Below are 17,697 nucleotides of genomic sequence, written 5' to 3' on the forward strand. Positions count from 1 at the left end.
ACTCATAGAATATAGCCCAGGAGTGAGTTTCCTCAGGAAGCCCAGGACCCCTTGGGACTGCTTGATCCGAGGGACTCTCATTGTCCCAGGACAACAGGGCTGTGACCTCTATTCCCAGGGCCAGCTGTTTTCCTGAAATAGCCGAAGTTGCTCCCTTGGAGGAAGCTGCTACACTGCCAAGGATGGGAAGGGAAGTGCGCACAGCTGATATCCCACCTGCACTAGTGGTTACAACACGGAAATACCTCCAGGCCAGCTGACCAGCAGCCATTGCCCTGAGCCACCCCACCCCAGGATTGGGCCCCCTTCCCAGCCATCCAGGCCCCAGACCCAGCAATGAAAGGTGTTGCAAGACCTGGCACAGGAAGGGCCCACCAGGACTTCACCCTGACCTCTGGACATCATGTCAGCAAGCCACGCCACTTGTTACATATTTTGAACATCACCCCTGGCTCTAAGGGGCCTGGTCTCACTAACTGAGTGCAAATGAACCACTGAGCTGAGTGTTGTGACAGTGATTGAGTGCCACTAGTTCTGAAAGCCAGAGACTGGCCGCTGAACCCCCGCCTCCACCTCCTTCTCTCTCATCCCCCAAACCAGAACCACTTGGCCCCACCCAGGCCACCCCTTCAGAATGTCCCACAGTCACGCCTAGATATTATTGCACTCTTTTATTTACAGAAAACACAGATAAAGCATTTCAACGTTCATTTAGCAAACTGATCCACTTTTTTTTTTCTTTTGGCACAAAGAAATATTACAGATGAACCCCGAGATCAATCAGAAACCCATAAGATTTATCAGCCGTCACTTGTCCAGGGGCAGCCACAAGACTCAGACAGACAGACAGCATCGCCACAGACTGGAAAAAATAAACAAGGTCCACATTCACCTCACAGTAAAAACCTGCTCAGAGGCAGGCAAGGGCAGGCTGGGGAGGGGGAGTGGGTGCAGACTGTTCTCTGCTGGGGGGGGAGGCGCAGAGGGCCTTGGGGACAGAAGCAGGATGGGGAGGGATTAGACACCATTCATAAATTAGAGAGAGGTGGCCTTTTTGTTTTTACCCTCTTACCTTGTGGAAGTAAGACAGTGCAAAACTACCTGACCCCAACTACTGGGCCACTGGAAATGCTGCAGAAGTTCCTCGGTTTGGGGATATCTCTCCTCGTGGGCGCCCGTGTGTGTGCATGTGTGCGTATGTGAATGTGTGAGTGTGGTGCTTGTAAACATTGTCACCATCCACGCAGAGACCCAACAGCCGTGTGTCTGAATGGGGGTGGGCTGGGGGCTCTACCCCGCTTCACGCCCCCTCTGCCCCAGTGATTCCTGTCCAAGACATAGTGCAAATTTCAGAGACAAAAAGAGGCAGAAGGAGTGGAGGGTGGGCGGGGCCTGGGGGGGTGGGGGTGGGGGTGGGGCGGTGGGAAGGACACAAAGACGGGGCGGGAGAGGAAGGGGGAAATAAGGCAACAGTTAAAACCGTCCATTTTATCAAAACCGACACCATGTGCCCCTCACCCCCGCCCACGCAGCCCTCGTCACGAGAAAGGGCGGAAGTCCCGCTCCTCCACCAGACTGACGGAGGGGTTCTTGAGCTCCTCCTCCGACATGGCCATCTTGTAGCCCAACTGCGCCAGCACCCGCTGGCAGGCGTTCTGGGCAAAGGCCACAATGTCGTAGGAGAGGCGGAAGCGCCACTTCTCGGCCGTGGCCGCCGAGTTTCGGACGGTGCCATATTTGTGCTTGCCCAAGGTGGGGTCGCCCCGCGTGTTATTCTGGATCCAGCGGGCCACATGGCTGTCCAGGGGGATCCCCAGGAAACCGTAGATCTCCTCGGTCTTCTTCATGGGGTTCCTGGCCAGGTCCTCGTAGCGCACCAACATGTACTTGCCCTTGAGCCACGGGGGCCGCATGAGGCCAGTGGACACGGAGTTGGAGAAGTCCTCGCACACCGTGGTCAGCTGCGTCACATCCAGGTTGTAGGGCTTCCTCCCCGTGCCATACCAGAGCCGCCAGAGGCGGTAAGTGTCGCGGAACGTCTCGCTGCGGGAGGCCAGGATGCCACGCGGGTCTCGGACCAGCTGGATGACCTTGAGGTTTAACCGGGGGTCTTCAACCAGGGCCCGAAGGTCGTTCACCTCGGGCACCCGCACTGTCTTGATGGCCACGTGGCTGCGCTCACGACAGGCCTCGGCGGCCACGGTCAAGTTCAACAGGCCGCACTTGCGCACGCAGTCCCCCTCCTCCAGCACCAGGTCGGGGGACCCGGGGGGGTCGCACACGGGGCGGGAGCACAGCACCCTGCTGGCCCCGCGGCGGAAGATCCTGTCGGTGGTGTGGTTGACGGGCGGCGGCTTGATGTAGTTCTCCAGGAAGTAGAGGTCACAGTCATAGAGGCTCCTCAGGAGGTCGCGGCTGGCGCCCAGCATGACGCGCCGGTCCGCGGGGCTCTTGCCCTGGGTGAAGCGGGGGATGAGCGTGTTCTGGACGTGGTAGAGGGGCTCGAACAGGTAGAAGACGTCCAGGTGCTGGTTGAAGAGCTGGCCCACGAAGGAGGAGCCGCTGCGCGTGGTGGCCAGGATGAGGATGTGGGTCTTGCGGGAGAGGTTGTAGGCGAAGGTGGGGCCCTCCTCGCACAGCCGCTCGGCCAGCCCCGCCTCCGCCAGCCCGGGGCAGGTGTGGAAGGACTTGGCGGTGAAGGTGCGGATGGCCGTGTACTGAATGGCGATTGAGGCCAGGGCAAGGAGGAGGACGGCCTTCCAGGAACATTGCATGGCTGGGCACCTTCATGGGGCTGCTTCTCCACCATGCGAGGTCTGCGGGCAAAGGTGGGCATCCGTCAGGGAGCTGGCTGTGCCAGGTGCATCACCAGACCAGGGGCCCTGGCCCCGGACCTACGCGATTCCCTGCCAGATGCACACGCATGCGCCTAAGGACTGAGCAGTTTCTAGACTAGATTTTTACATTCTCTAGGGAATCTTGGGAGCTTCTGGGGACCGTACAAATTGACTTCCCACATGCAGAGTTTAACGAATGCTGCAGGGGACTCCCACTGTCAACGTGGAGTTCCTTAGTGGGCCCCACTGTGCAAGAAGCTATCTTCCCCAGCTCACACACTCAGCGGCCCACCAGTGCCTGCTTCTAGCCATTCCCCTGCCACTGCCTGTCACCCCTACCAGCTCCTCTGGGGCCCACCTACATCTCTCACCCCCACAAGCAAGCACCGGGCTCCCCATGTGGTCATCTTTCCTCCATTCCCCCCCACCACCCCTAGAAGGAAAAAAGTGCTTATGTCAGAGACACACCACGAGGATCTGTTCACCTGTACCCACTGGGCCAGGAGAGGGGGACAACTCATCAAGCCCACCTCCCAACTTAGGTTTGTCGGTGCCCAGTGTACCCAGATGAGGACCCCCGAGACTCCCAGGGCCAATGAGAGTCAACCCGCCCAGAGAAAGGTCCAGGGGCTGCTGCAAAGCATCCTTTCCCAGGTCCCAGCACCCTCCAGGTTTGCTCCTGGCCACTGGGGCAAGAGGTCCAGGTGTGGGGCAGATGACCCCCACTGACAGCAGGTTGAACGGGCTCCTCAGGGACCCCCATCCCAACCAATCCTCAAGGGCCTCCACCATTAGGCTCTCAGCCCTCTGACCACAGGGGGCGGGCGCTCAGAGACCCCACTGGGACCCAGCAATGGCACCAGAGAACCAGGCAGGATGGAGAAGAGGACGGGGTGGAAGAAAAGGGGCATCTCAAAGAATGGAGAGAAAGCAAGGGTGGGCCCTGGGGCGGGGGGGTGGGGGCATGGCCAGGAAAGCAGGGAAAATGAAGGACGTGCCAAATGTCCAGAGCAAGGGGCCAGTCGGAGCATCGGAAGTTGCCCCATAGAGAGGCTGGCTCAGCTACCAGGCCCCAAGGGAAGGCTGGGGCTGCTCCCAGAGCGAATGCAGGAAGGGCTCCCCGACTTACCAAAGAAGGGCTGCTCCAAGCTAGAGAGTCCGCAGCTGCCAGGTCTCCTGGCCTAGCCGGCAGTCCCAACCTGTGCAGCAGCCCTGTGGCCAACAGACTGTAGAGAGAGAGGGAGGGGAAAGGTTCCAGGTGAGGGGGGAAGTGGGGAGGGTTGGTCTGTCAACATCGCCCTTCCCCCACCCCTTCTCTCTTACACCTTGTGCCCCACAGACTGCCCCCCAGTGCTGGGCGACAAGGGCCCCAGCTGCTCTCCCAGATCTCCCGACTGATTCAGGGCTCCAGCTATGCCAGGGACACATTTTATCCCCTGGGATATGGCCTCCTGACTCCTGAGCCTTCTATCCACCTCCCCCACCCCTTACCCATCCCTTCCTGGCAGGTCCAAGACCCTCACACCAGGACCCAGTGGGCAGGGAGCTGGCAAGCTTACACCCTCAGCTAACCAAGAGTGGGAATCCTACGCAGGCAATCACCCCGGGGAGGACCCCTCACAGCCACCGTCCAGGGGAGTTGCGAAGAAATCCACTGACCACAAATAACCTGGGGCCTCCCTAGCTGTGTTCAGCTCTGGTGACCAGACACAGGGCTCAGCACCGAACCATGGAACAGCATCAGAGTCAAAGTTATTCCAGAAAACTAGGCCAGAGCACAGTCCCGACGGGTTCTGTGTTTTAAATCAATAGACCAGCCTGACCCTTCAAAATTTGACTTTTTCAGTGACTCCCCAAGAGGGGTTTGGTAGAAATCACCAAGGCAGGGGGTGCTCACCCCAGACCTCCAGGTGGAAATGACAGCTCCGTCCGGACAGCCCAGACACCGAGAACCACGCAGAAGGGACAGCCAAGGAGGGAGGTTCTTCTTCCAACCACACCGGAGACGAGAACAACTACCTAAAACTCAAAGCATAAGTGGACCAGGGAGCGTTCCCGACCTGGATGCTGTTCGCGGATTCTAAGTACAAACCCAAGACTGTGGCATTATTTTAGTTAGCATCCATCGAATACTTCCTAAGCATTTTACCTGCATTCGTGAATTTTATTCTGCGCGGGAGCATCACAGGGAAGCCAGGATTAGCTCCATTTCACAGGCGAGGAAGCTAAGACTCAGAGAGTGGGGTGACCTGCCTGAGCTCACGTGCCTGGTTTAACACACATCTCACAGGTTCCCCAGAGCCCCCACTTTCCCTCTGAGGAGACCTGACCTTGTTTCTCCAGCTTACACACACCTGGCCTTCATCCAGCTGATGTCCCCAGCCGATGTATAGATCAGCCAGAGAGAGACCGGGCATTGCAAGGGTACAGATGATCTGTAATGTAACACTTAGAGATCCTTTCCTTTGCTGTCTGGTCTTGTTGATCAATGTCTTGTGGATCAACGTTCATGGCCAGGGGTGGGGAGGGGCTGAACTTGTGCTTTGTGAATATTCTTCCCACATCCCGCTATTTGGCACAGCTCCTTTCAGGGAGGGGTTCGTAGATCCTCAGTTCCCAAACCTGCCCTGCTGCCTGGCTCAGCCAACTCCAAACACCACAATATTCCTTACAGCCCCCTCTGGGAGGTCAGGGTCTTCCCTTGTTTAGGTGGAGAAACTGAGGCTCAAAGACTAAGCAAATGTGCAGAAGCAAATAAGGAATAGCAGAGACTCAAATCCATCTGCATCAGACTCTTAGGCCAGTGCTCTGGCCCCTTTGCCATCAGCTTAGCGGAGAAGGAACAGAGCTGAAACAGTCTGGCTGCCTCCAGGAGGGGCGCAGAGGCTGAGCTGAGAGGACATCGGGCCAGCTCTGGGGCTTAAGGGCTTAGGCTCTGGGGCTTAAGAGTCCAATTTTAAGTTTGAGCCTGTGCTCAGTACCTACAGGGAAGAGTACCACATCACCAGGTGGCGGTAACTATGGGAAGAACACAACCTAGACTCTTGGGAACCTCCAGTGTGATCACAGAAAACCACAGCCCTGACTCCAGCCCATCCCACCCCCACCTCACCACAGGGCTGCAGAGAACGCTGACTCCATCAACAGGGTTCGCTGAGGTACCCAGAGAAAACTGCCTCCTTGCATTAAATTAGATTCTCCTGCGAAATGCGGGCCGATCCCTGCCTCAGTGTCCCAAGACAGATGCCTCTAAAGAACAGGTAGAGAATACCATTAATAATCGTACAGATAATACTTTTAAGTTATTTGAGTAAGAGTCCACAGTTGCAATGTCCTAATACACATCTCTAGGATGGACTCTTTTTGTACTTATTCATAAAGATCTGTCAGCTATCCAGCAAGATCCAGGCACTGTTCTAGGCATTATAGATAGGGGAGAACATGAGGGAAGCAAGGGTGGGAGTGAAAAATGCCTCTCGCCCTCACACCAAGCCTATGTGGTCGATGTCCTCATATCCCCATTTTACAGATTAATTTCCCCAGCTCACACTCCTAGTAAGGGGCCAGAGCCAGAATTCCTGCCCAGGCAGTGTTCTCTGGAGCCCATGCTCAAATCCCCCTCCTTGACCCACTACATTTAATCCCTTTTGGTTCCCACCAAGACAGGAAACAGAAGGCTGGGGGAGATTTCACTTTACTCAAAGATTCTGGTACCACCAGAATTCACCCACCAAGGGGAGCCTCCCCACCACCTCCTCCCACCCCAGCCCAGAGAAATTTAAGGCCAAGATGAGAAACCGCTGCCTTGGCTAATAAATCAGGAGTAAATGAAGGATCTCATTCTAAATCCCTAAGAAAGTAGGGCTCGGGTCCCCAAGGTATAGCCTGAGCAAGGGCAATGTGTTCAAAGGCTTAGCCTCAGGCCATCCCCCTGCCTCCCAGGAGGGCAAAGTGAGGGCATGGGAACAGGAAGATGAAGAAAGTCAGACCCTGCTAGAAATGCCCCTGCTCTCCTGCCAGTCTGGCGGAGCCGGGCTTAGGACTGGCCAAGCTTCCTTGGTATGCTGGAGGCATCTGCCCTGGAAACCAGAGGCCCCAGGGCCAGGTCCTGCTGTTCCCAGGGGAGCTCTGGCCACTGCAAGGAACTCTTCAATACCCTTGTCCTCCAAGCCAGACTGCGAGCCCCACAGCCCCTCCCTGGGCTCTGAGCAGCCTTTGGCATGACCTTCCTCCACCTCTAGGTAGTCAAAATGCAGGCAAGCCTTAGTCACAGGAGCTCAGAATCTGTAACTTGTGTTGGAAGTGAAGTCCCAGGGGAAAACTCAGGTTTCTGTACCAGATTAGGGCACAGGGTGGGAGTGAAAAACAGCTCTCCAATGGGGAACTGGAATTCGTAGCTCAGGGCTCAAGCCACGGAACCACACCCACCTGGATATCACTGAGCAGGTGTGCGGACCTGGATTCACTAGCAGTCTCTGCACCACAGTTTCCCTACCTATAAAGTGGGTACAACCATAGAGCAGTTGCAAGAATTGAAAGAATTAAAGCATTTAGTCAATGCCAGGCATAGAACGCAGCACAGCCGCGTGCTTAGGACATGGGCTCTGGCACGAGCCCCACTGATGACCAGGTTTCTGAATCTCTCCGTGCCTCTGTTCTCTCACCAGGAAAGGGGGGATCCGTTTAACAAGGCTGTTGTGAGGACTAATTAACCCAGTGCCCGGCATAAAGTAAGTACTCAATGAATGTACATTGCTATTATCATTAAATGTCTCGTCCGCCCGGTGTCTCGAGTAAGCACGTGAGAACAGATCTCATCGACTCTGACGGTTAGACAGACATTCTCCCTGGCTGCGGTGCCCAGACCTCTGCCACGCCGGCCTCTGCTGGGTGCCTTCCCTTCCTTCCGCTCCTCTCCCAGCCCGGGAGCTTCCCGCGGCTGGGCCACCGCAGCGACTTGCCCGCTGCCCTCTAGTGGTCACATCCTGTAGTACAGCTTCCTGGCCCTGCGTTCTTCACTGGGTTCAGAATTCCTGGCGGCCAATGCTACCTGGGGCCTCTGGTGAGGATTCAAGCCAAGGAAGGTGCTGTTGCAGGATGCCGTGAAGTGCGATGACACCCCCACCCGAGCTGTGGCCTCTGCTCTGTGCATGCTCTTTTCTTCACCCACACACCAAGAGGCAAGCATCAATGGGCAGCCCCACTTCATCCAGAGGGCCTCTCTTACCAGTTTCATTCCTCTCTAGCAAGGGAAGGATCACTGAGCTCAAGATCACAGGCAGGAACACCTCTGCATCCCCTGGCTGGGTGACCTTAGACTCATCCCCTGGCCCCTCGCTGGCTTCTGTATTTCCACAGATCCAGGCTAAGGGCCTCCAAGCTCTGACTACTAGGGTTCTCTGATCCCAGGAAGGCCCCAAGCTCCATTTTCAGGGTCAGAACCCCCCTGCTGGCAGGGGGATGCTCCTCTGGGAGCAGGAAAGTCCCAGTTCATCTTCCAAAAAATGTATCAGGGCTGGCAGCTGGACCCCATCCCCTCAGCCCCAGCCAGGCAGCCCCCAGGGGGCCTAAGAGCCAAGGGGCTCCCCACCCTCTGCTGGGTTAACTCCTGTCCCCTTCTACTCTGTAAAACCACATCTAACCCAGAGCTGTGGCTTTTGCCTTTTTGGGGCCACAGCCACTTGGAAAGATACAGTCGCTCTTTCCAGAAAGATTCCTTTGTATCCACAACTTTACATACACAGTCAGAGGGTTTGTGGACCCCCCCTAAAGCCCACCCATGGGCACTGCAGAGGCTTCAACCCCTTTAACAGCAGTATTCTCCCCTGCCCTAAGGTTTTCTTTTCAACTGACCATATCAGAGAAGCCTCCACGGATTTGTATACACGGAATGCGAGGCCATGGCCCAAGATAAAAAAGCCAGAGCCAGAAACCACATGTGCAATAGTAGGTTACTACTTCTTGTTTTTAAAAAGAGGATGCGTGCGAGGGGGAGTATTTATATACATTCATATACAACCACTATTCTGGTAACCCCAGCTGCCCCAGCGGGAGGGGCCAGGAGACTGCAGTGGGAGGAAAGCAGTTCACACTGAGCCTCTCAGTTCTGTCTGAGTTTACTAACTTTCTGGGAGAGAGCAAGGCCGCCCCATGCAAGACCTGGTGGGGTGGGGCACCGAGATCACACTGGCAACTCACTGTGCCTCCAATTCTGTACCCCAGGGCACTGCCAGCCGGCTCTCCCCTCCCCCACCTCCAAGGCGCCAGGGTCAAAGTCACTACCTTCCAGCCAGAACTGGGCTCTGTCTGCTCAGGCAGGCCACAAAGGATGGCAGTCAGCGGGTGCTGCTGAGAGACACAGGTCAGGAGCTGAAAAAGAGGGAGACCTCCCAGGGGACAGGGACTGCCGGGAGGAGCAGAAGCCTGAGTTGGGGAAATGACGCCCCTCCCCACCTTTTCTTCCTAAAAACAGCTTGTAGAGCTCTGTGGAGATAGGGAGGGTAAAGAATAAAGTTCCTGAACATGAGATTTCCAACCAGCCTTCGGGGCCAGTAGCCAGCAGCCCCGGGGCTCTCCGGAGCCCCAGGAACTGGAGCAAGGGGCAGGGGGCACAGGACGGGGAGGAAGGAGTTAGCAAACAAGCCTCTGGGAGAGACTGCAGAAAGGAAGTGCTTAATCCCTGGGTCTGCGGTAGCTAGTGGTAGCCAAGGCTGACCCACCAGAGATGTTTGTTTAGTTAAGGCTAAAACATGTAAATCAGCAAGGGGTTTTTTCTTCCTTGAAAAAAAAAAAAAAAAAAAGTGAGGTCGTGAAATGAGGCAAATGAAAAACAAGGGTATGGAAGTCTGAAAGAACCAGAAGCTAGGTTAGCACACAAGAGCCAAGACACTTCCAGGCAGCCCAGCTGGGTCAGAGCTGCCTGGCAGCCAATGGGAAAAGGGAAATACGTCACTTCATGTTTCACAGGATCCATGAGATGAGAATTACATCATCTGCTCAAGAGATGTCCAGCCATTCCTGGTACTGAATCCAGCACAAGATTTCTCCCGAGGGGTCTGCTAGAGAGAGTCCTGAGCACAGCCTGCCATTCTCAAGAACTCATACCTAATAAGCCCAAGGATGAGTTTCATGGGGCTGTGTTCCCAACATCCTTCAAGGTGAGCGGTATGCCGGCACATAATTCAGCCAGTGCAACCTTCCAGGGAAGGAGATCCCACGGGATCCAGAATCAGCCTCTGTGGTCCGGGCCGTCCCAGGGGTGATGGGAAGCAATGGTAATGTCTCTTTGGGGTGATACCCCCACAAGCTGAAACAGTGTGAGGCCTGCGGACCTTCTCCGGAAAATTTGCCCAACACAAATATGGTGTTTGTATACAGTCTTCAGAGTCCTCGGGCCCCATAACTACCAACAGATCCCGCAGGTAGAACCAGTAATTCTTTCAGGCACATTCAGCGGGACAAGTTCTCACAGTCGTGGTTCCAGAAAGTGACTGTCCACCAAATCCCACCCGCAGCAGAGACACTCGGCTGCCCCCTGGGAGCTCTGGTATCTCCAGCAGATCCCTCTGATGTCCACACATCATGACATCAGAGACCCCCATGGGTGCCTCAAGTGTCCTTAGAAAGTTACCCACAGGTATAACTGGGTGGTGGTTGGGCCCCCTAGCTGTGGGGCTGGACAGCCCTGGGTTTGAACCTCACTGCTATTGCTTGATAGCTACGAGACCTTGAGCGAGGTGCTTAACTTATTCCATAGACCTCAGTTGTCCTCATCTGTGAAATGGGAAAGACAGGCACAGTATCTTCCAAATACTTGGGTTGTGAGACAGAAAGCCAAAAAACATCAAAAAGTTAGCACAGTGCTGGGCCCAGAGCAGGGACCCAGTAAGAACGAACCAGGAGTGTCATTTTCAAGGGCCGCTCAAAGCTACAGACGAACTGTAATGGCCTGAAAATGTTTAAGGAAGTTAAAACGGATGCCGCAGCCTCCTGCCCAAAAGCGGCCATGGCCCGTGTGGCTGGAGACACTTGCTGTCCAAGGGACAGAGACTGCCCCGCGGTCCTGCTGTGGGCCCAGCGGCTTGGCGGGGTCCTGGCCTGACCAGAGGAAAGTTTTCCCCAGCAGCGGGGAGAGTGACTGACCTCCTGGCACAAGGCCCCGGTGTGCCCGGCGCCTCACGGAGGAGGGATGAGTCAGAAGGACCCGGTTCCCTCCTTCCCTCCGGCTGGTCCTACCACAGCCTGGCTTGTGGTAGGCGGACCCTTCTGCCCCGACTCTGGGCGGAAAGGCCCCGGTTTCCTGTCCCCCTCTACACCCCCCCAACTCACCACCCCCTCCTTCTCAGCAGCCACAGCCGGAGTCGGAGTCGGAATAGTACCAAGGCTCCACCCCCTGGATACCAGGGCTTTGACCCATCCTCCCAGCTTCAAGGATGGGAAACCTCCCGCAGGAGCTAATTAGCAGCTGCTGTTGGAGGGGTGGGAGGGGGGCCCTCTGACCCCAGTGCTGGAGTCTCCAGCCTCCGCCCCAGCTGGACCCTGGGGAGGCGAGCTGGGCATGGGAGAGGCTCACCTGAGCCTCTCACGCACGATGGAGGGAGCTGCGGGAGCAGATACGCAGACAGGACCCCAGTCGTGACTGGCATCAAGTCTCTGCCACCTCACCACTTCCCAGGGGGCTCTCCCTCCCAGCTGAATGACAAAAAGGAAGATTATCACGAAGCTTGGAAGAGGTGGTGGGTGTGGACACGGCTGGTGCAGTATCACACCTGACAGCAGCCAGAGCAGTCTGGCTAGGCAAGGAGAGGGAAGCGTGAGTATGTTTCTTGCCCAGAAAGCCCAGGAATGTCCAAATCCTATGTAGCCAAGAGGATGCCAAAGAACGTCTTTATTTGTACCTGGCCTCAAATGGTCTAGAATGGGATTTAGGGTTTGGGCTCAAGACCAGGATAAGGTCTCCCTGCTCCCTAAGCCTAGAACTGACCACCAGCCCACAGCAGCTTGCACGGACGCCCCTGTGCATGGATGCTGGTGTGGCTCACCCTGTCACTGCTGTCTCCTGGATGAGAAGCGTTAGGGAGAGCCACCCACTGGGCACAAGAAATCGGATGAGTGTCCCTGCCCCACACCAACAGGGACCTGGACAGGACAGAATGGCTGCTCGCTGAGGGCCTAGAACTGTGTGACATACCTTTCATGCCCCACTTTATTGGACCGTCTCTCCAAGCTCAGGAGTTAAGGACTACAGCAGGCTCCATGACACAGGTGACAGAGGCTCACAGAAGTGACGTGACTCACTCCCATAGCTCAGAAGTGCCTAGCAGGGGAACTGGACTCAGGCTACGGAGCACGGAGCACAGTGTGTGAGGTCCTCACCTCTCCCAGGTTCTTCATGAAGGCTTTCCCTCCTTCCCCCTCCAACCTCCTGAAATCCTCTGTCTGAACCACCCCAATTAGGTCTCCTGACTACTCTATACTGCTGCCTTGAGTGGTTAGGAGCAACATAGCAGCAGGTGAGAAACCCAGACCTTGGGTCCTGGACAGCCTTACCCTCCCGGAGTCGCAGGTCCCCCAGGTACCGGAGAGGGAGCCCACACCCACCTCCCAGGGCAGGGGAGGGGCTCAAATGAGATCTGAGCACAGAGTCAAGGCAATCACTCAGTTAATGATACTTCCCGAATGCTAGCTTCAGACTTATCTCTCTTCCTCATCTGCCTGCAGAACCCTGAGGGAAAACAACCAGCCCTCGAGCCTGAGCCCTGGGTCCATCCCCCACCCTCACTAGCCAGGCTGGGGCCCGCAGTGGCTGCGAGGTACTCCGTGGGCACTAAACTCACTGCCCCCAGCAGAGACCTGGAGAAGGGAGGAGCTTTGCCCCGTTCCCCATCCCAGAGGAAGAGACGCACCTCCCCACAATTCCCAGCTCCCAGCCTTCCAGCTCTAATCAAGGAGCAAACACAAAGAGGGAATCTCTAAACATTTAGAAAACGCGGGAACTCTGTGCCCCCACGCGGCACCGTGGGGATTTATAAAGAACAAATCATGCTTGACAAACTTGATAGCTTTCTTGATAGAATTACAAGACCGGTAGATGAAGGAAATGCAGGCAGGGTAATATATCTTGATTTTTAGCAAAGCATTTGATACAGCGCCTCAAGTAATCTTACAAAATTAATTCAAACAGACTTGGCCCTCAGCACTTGTCATGGGGCCGGAAGCAGGAGGGGGGCAGGTCCCAAGAGTCCTGAGGGGAGGAGGCGTGCCCAGGCGGAAGGGGCTGCGGGACAGATTCTGGGAGCGGGGGCAGGGCGGCCCAGACCCAGCACTGGGTCAGATCTTATCTGACATCTTCATTAATGATCCTGAGAGAGGGAGTAAACAGTCCGTTAATGAAATTTGTAGAGGATATTAAATTGGAAGGTGTTGTGAACACCAATGAGGACAGCAAAGCGGTCCAGAGAGACCTGGTTGGGGCGGGGGCGGGGGGGGGGAACGGGGAGGTGGGGAGAAGCTTGGCAGGAAACTGCTATTTGGGGGGCCAGGAGGGTGGATGTGTGGGCTGGGCAGCACCTGGGGCCACCTGGAGAGCCAGGGGCGAGGAAAAGCCATCCCCAGGGCTGGGGTGGAGCTGGGAGCAGCCACCGCTAGCTTGGGTGTGGGTCCTAGGAGCAAACCTGAACTGGTTTTCCCATCTGTAAGAGAGAAGGGCTGAGAGATACGGAAGCATCTCTAGGAATCTCTGCTGCTCTCGGAGAGCTGGTAGTGATGGGGGTGAGGGAAGGAGCTCGGAGCTGAAGCCCACCTTCAGACAGGACGAGGCGTTGTCTGCAGGCCAGGGAGAGGAGGGTGGCCAGGCAGAGAAGGGCTAGTGAGGGAGACAGAATAAGCCATCCCTAGTGCCCACAATGTCCCCAAGCCATGGCTCTGATGACACTGCTGAGAGCGTAAGGGGTCAGGCCCCTCTCCCAGCTGTCTGGGCAATGACACATGAGCTGGGGAGTCCGGCTAGAGCTCCGAACTGTCCAGACTCGTGGAGTGTGCTGGGAACCCTTCAGCAATCGAAGTTCTCACCTGGGGAGATGGGGGGAGGAGGGCAGGGTCTCTCTTCTTTCTGCAGAGTTCCTGATCCCTCTTTCATCAGGAGGGAGAGGCATCTCCAGGATCAGGAAGAGCTTCCCCACCCCAAACCCTTCTATCCTCAGAACCTGTCCTGTCCCTCTCCCTCTGGCCCGATCCCAAGGAGGCTGAGGCAGAAAGCTGCCCATCCATCTGGACTTAGAAGAATTTGTTCCCACAAGGCTCCTAGACAGGTGGGGTTTGAACATGAGCCAGGCCTCCCTAGCACGGTGACGGGCCCGCAGCAACCTAAATAAATGCTTTGTGGGAAGAAGGAATGGATGGCTGGTTCCCAGATGGGGCGGCTGGGGAGAGCTCTTCCGAAGCAAGAGGCCAGCCCTGCCTGAGGTCAAGACCACCTGCACAAGAGGACAGACGCAGGTCTGACCACACAGGCGGTGCTCCTTCCAACCCCCTGAATTAGCAGTAATAACACTTACTGAACACCTGCCATGGCTCCATGATTACGAATGCATTCTTCTTATCAGTGGATTTGACCTTCACAGCCCCCCAAAAGCTAGGTGTGCTTTCTCCCCCCCATTTCACAGAAGAGGAAAGTGAGGCATATGGTGGCAGCGATGAGCCTGGACACCTCACCAGGAGGCCCATGGGAGCAGCAGCAATCTGCCAAAAGCGGCAAGGAAAGCTGAGCAGCTCCCAGGGTGGGGACCACAGAGGGTAGGGAGAGGCAGACCCTCCTGCAGGGTCCCCAGAGCCTTGCCCAGCCTCTCCCTGCCCCTATCAAAGGGAGTTGGCCCAACTCCTGCCACACTTGTGGAGCCCGATTTTACTATATGTTTCCCTTCTCCCCCACCACTGCCGCGCTACACCGAGTCCTCAGAACAAGTCTGTTTCCATGGAAACCATACAGTGACTCAGGGCTTCGGGACCTTCTCTGAACCAGATTATGAATATCAAATGCTCCCTCCCCGCACCAATGCAGAGTGAGTTTGAAAAGTAAAGAGAGAGCCACAGTGGGCAAGAGAAGGAGACAGGGATGCGGGCAAGGGGAACCCAGAGGGGTACAGGCTTGTTGCCCCCAGATCCATGAGAACCTGCTTTCTGGGCCCCTCTGCAGACTCAGGGGAGCACAAATGTACACCTCTGTTGTCTGCAGCCAGCAAACATGACCCTTACGTCAGCACCAGGAGTGCATCGATGCCCTTCCTCTGGAATTAGGACCCTTGGGGGGGGGGGTGGTAAGAGGTAAGGGGGATCTGCAGCTTTCCTACTTAGGGCCTGAACATAGCAGAGGTGGCTGAGAGGCCACGGAGGAGGAAAGCTGTCTGCAAGAGGAGCTTGACTTCCAGTGCAGAGGAGGAAACCTCTGGCTAAAAGCATTGCAATATTTAGCAAAGAGGGAAACTTAGATTTTAAGGGGGAAATGTATTCTGCTTTGACATGAGGATGCTGTGTTAAGTATGGGTGCCAGCAGGGTGAGGGGCGGATCTTTAGCAGAGACTTCCTCCCCATTGGCCCCACCCTGGCCTGGCCTAGGACAGCTCACCTGTCCCCAACAGAGACATAGCAGGGAAATGAAAATCTACAGTGGAGGGCCAGGCTGGGGATTGGGGGCAGGGGGCGGGGGGGGGGGGTGCCTAAGGCCCAAGGGCAAATCCGCCCCCTCCTTTCCCTAGCTGCTCCCTGAAGACCCAGGAGGGAGGGTAAGGGAGCAGGTTGGAGGCTTGATACCTCCCTGGTGAATCCAATGTGTGAGTCATGTCGGTGAGAACACTTGGAAAAAGAAACAGGGTCATGGTGATGCCTGTGAGTGTCCCCAGTTGTTGAGGACTGGAGCCTTGGAACTGCCTGTCCAGGTAAGGTCTCTGCCTAAGACAGCCGGCCCCATAACAAGGGATCCAGAAAGCCCTGAAGGCGGGTACCTGGTACCTTAGCCCCCACCTGCTTGCCTCTTAATACATCATTCCTTTGGCTTGCCAGAGCAGCTTCTTTCCCAGCCAGAGGGCCGGCCTCTTGCCCCTAATCCTAAGTGCCCTCTGCTCCCTGCCCCACCAGCCCTCCAAAAGATGCTGGTCTCCAGGGTCCTTCTTAGAAGCCACCTGCTTAAGTCCATCGGAAGGAAACCTGCACCAGAGGTAAGGAACCTAATCCTGGGAACCCGCAGGCCTGGGATGGGGGGGAGGGGGCACCCTGTGGCACGGCAAATCAAGCCAGGGTACCACCCTAGGGCAATCCTCAGGTCTTACCTTTTAACCCCTAGCATCCCCGCCAGGGCTACTCAGGGCTATTACTGTGAAAGCAAGCAATGGGTTCCCGCAGCCTGAAAGGGGCTGCTCCCGGGGTCCTACCCAGAGAAGAGCAGGAGGGTAGGCTGTTCTGCCTTCCCGTGGGGGGTCTCTGCACCATCCATCCGGCTCAAGGCAGAGTGACTGGTGCAGGTTCGGAGCCGAGCCAGGGGCAGGAAGCCCAGAGCAGCCCCCTGCCTCCCGGTGCAGCCCTGGTTTGGAAAGTTGGTGCAGGCGTGGGATCTCAGGGTCTCGAAGAGCCTCAGCAGCCCAGAGCCCCGCAGGCTGTGGGACGGCGAGCCCCGGGCACCCCCCGAGTGCGCTCCGCAGCCGCGGGGAGCGGGCCGCCTCGGGGCCGCCGCGCCTCTCAAGTTTGCTGCCCTCGCCGAATGGGGGCGGGGAGAGCCGGGGTGGTCGCGGCGCTCACCCGCCACCGGCCGGGGGAGCCCTCCCTGCGCCCAACGCGGTGCCGTCCTCCCCCCTCCCCGCCCCGGCGGCGGCGACTGTCCTCGAGCGGAGGGGCGTCTCCCACCGCGCCCGCGCCCCTCCCGCTGCTGCGGCGAGGGTCCGCTCCCGCCCTCCCGGGGCCCGCCGGGCCCGGCCGATACCTGGTTGGGGGCGCACCGGGAGCCGCTGCAGAGCCCAGCGCCGGCTCCATCCTCAGGTCTGGAGTCAGGCTCGCCGGCAGCCGGCGGGCGGCGGCGGCGGCGGCGGCATCCTCCGCCTTCCGCGCCCTCCTCCTCGGCCTCCCTCCTCCCTCTTCTTCCACCGCCTCCGCGGGCCCCTCACGGGCCCCTCTTCATGACCCGGGGGCGCGAGCCCGGGGCGGCCCGGCCAGCGCAGAGCGTTCTCCCGGGCAGGGCGCGGAACTGGGGACGGGGGCGCGAGGGCCCGAGGGGCACCCGGCGAGGGGCCGGGACCCAGCGCGCCGCAGCCCCCGGGCACGGGAGGAGAGTAGCAGCCGCAAGAGCCTCGCCGAGCGCGCCCGCCCGCCCGCCTTGCGACCGAAGCCCGGAGCGGCTGCGGCGGCTATAGCGCCGAGCGAGCGGCGGGCGCTGCGGTCCGGGCTCCACCCCCCCGAAGCCGCCCGCCCCTCGGCGGCCGCCCGCCCCCTTCTCTTCCCCACCCCTCCAGCGCACGCCCTCCCGCTCCCCCGCGCCGCCCTGCGCTGCCCCAGCCTCCTGCGCTCCGGACGCCCCTTCCGTAGGCCGGCTCCCGTGCCAATCCCACCCCCCCCCCGCCGTACCCCCTCCTCGAGGGAGCCACACCCACACCCCGCGGCTCAGGAGGTGGGCAGGCGAGGACCCGGGCTGCCCGCCGTCACCTCTTCCCACACCCTCCCAGCCCGCCCACTGAGGGCGCTCACCCAGGCTTGAGTGCCCCCCAGGAAGTCCGGCTGGAGCCCCAACCTGGCCCTGGGCCCAGATGTCCTCTACCCCGTCCCCAGCCAGCACCACGGAGGGACTCCAGAACCCAGAACGGGAGTCATCCACCTTTCG

At 57.8% G+C, this 17,697-nt stretch overlaps 1 protein-coding gene across 3 annotated transcripts; it reads right to left on the bottom strand.

Moving 5' to 3' along the window:
• Positions 1-656: 656 nt before the first annotated feature.
• On the bottom strand, positions 657-17,254 carry CHST1 (carbohydrate sulfotransferase 1). 3 transcript variants are annotated; one of them, XM_059140544.1, is made up of 4 exons: positions 16,807-17,254; positions 4,735-4,856; positions 3,967-4,063; positions 657-2,816 (listed from the first exon to the last, which is right to left on the bottom strand). In XM_059140544.1, the coding sequence occupies exon 4, from the start codon at positions 2,772-2,774 to the stop codon at positions 1,539-1,541; it is 1,236 nt and encodes a 411-aa protein (XP_058996527.1). In that variant the 5' UTR covers positions 2,775-2,816; positions 3,967-4,063; positions 4,735-4,856; positions 16,807-17,254; the 3' UTR covers positions 657-1,538. The 3 variants fall into 3 exon arrangements, with proteins under 3 accessions (XP_058996527.1, XP_058996543.1, XP_058996534.1); XM_059140560.1 differs by having other exon boundaries at positions 4,735-4,862; XM_059140551.1 differs by lacking the exon at positions 4,735-4,856.
• Between the last annotated feature and the right edge of the window lie 443 nt (positions 17,255-17,697).

The sequence above is a fragment of the Mustela lutreola genome, chromosome 1, assembly GCF_030435805.1.
Source record: "Mustela lutreola isolate mMusLut2 chromosome 1, mMusLut2.pri, whole genome shotgun sequence".
Lineage (NCBI taxonomy): Eukaryota > Metazoa > Chordata > Mammalia > Carnivora > Mustelidae > Mustela > Mustela lutreola.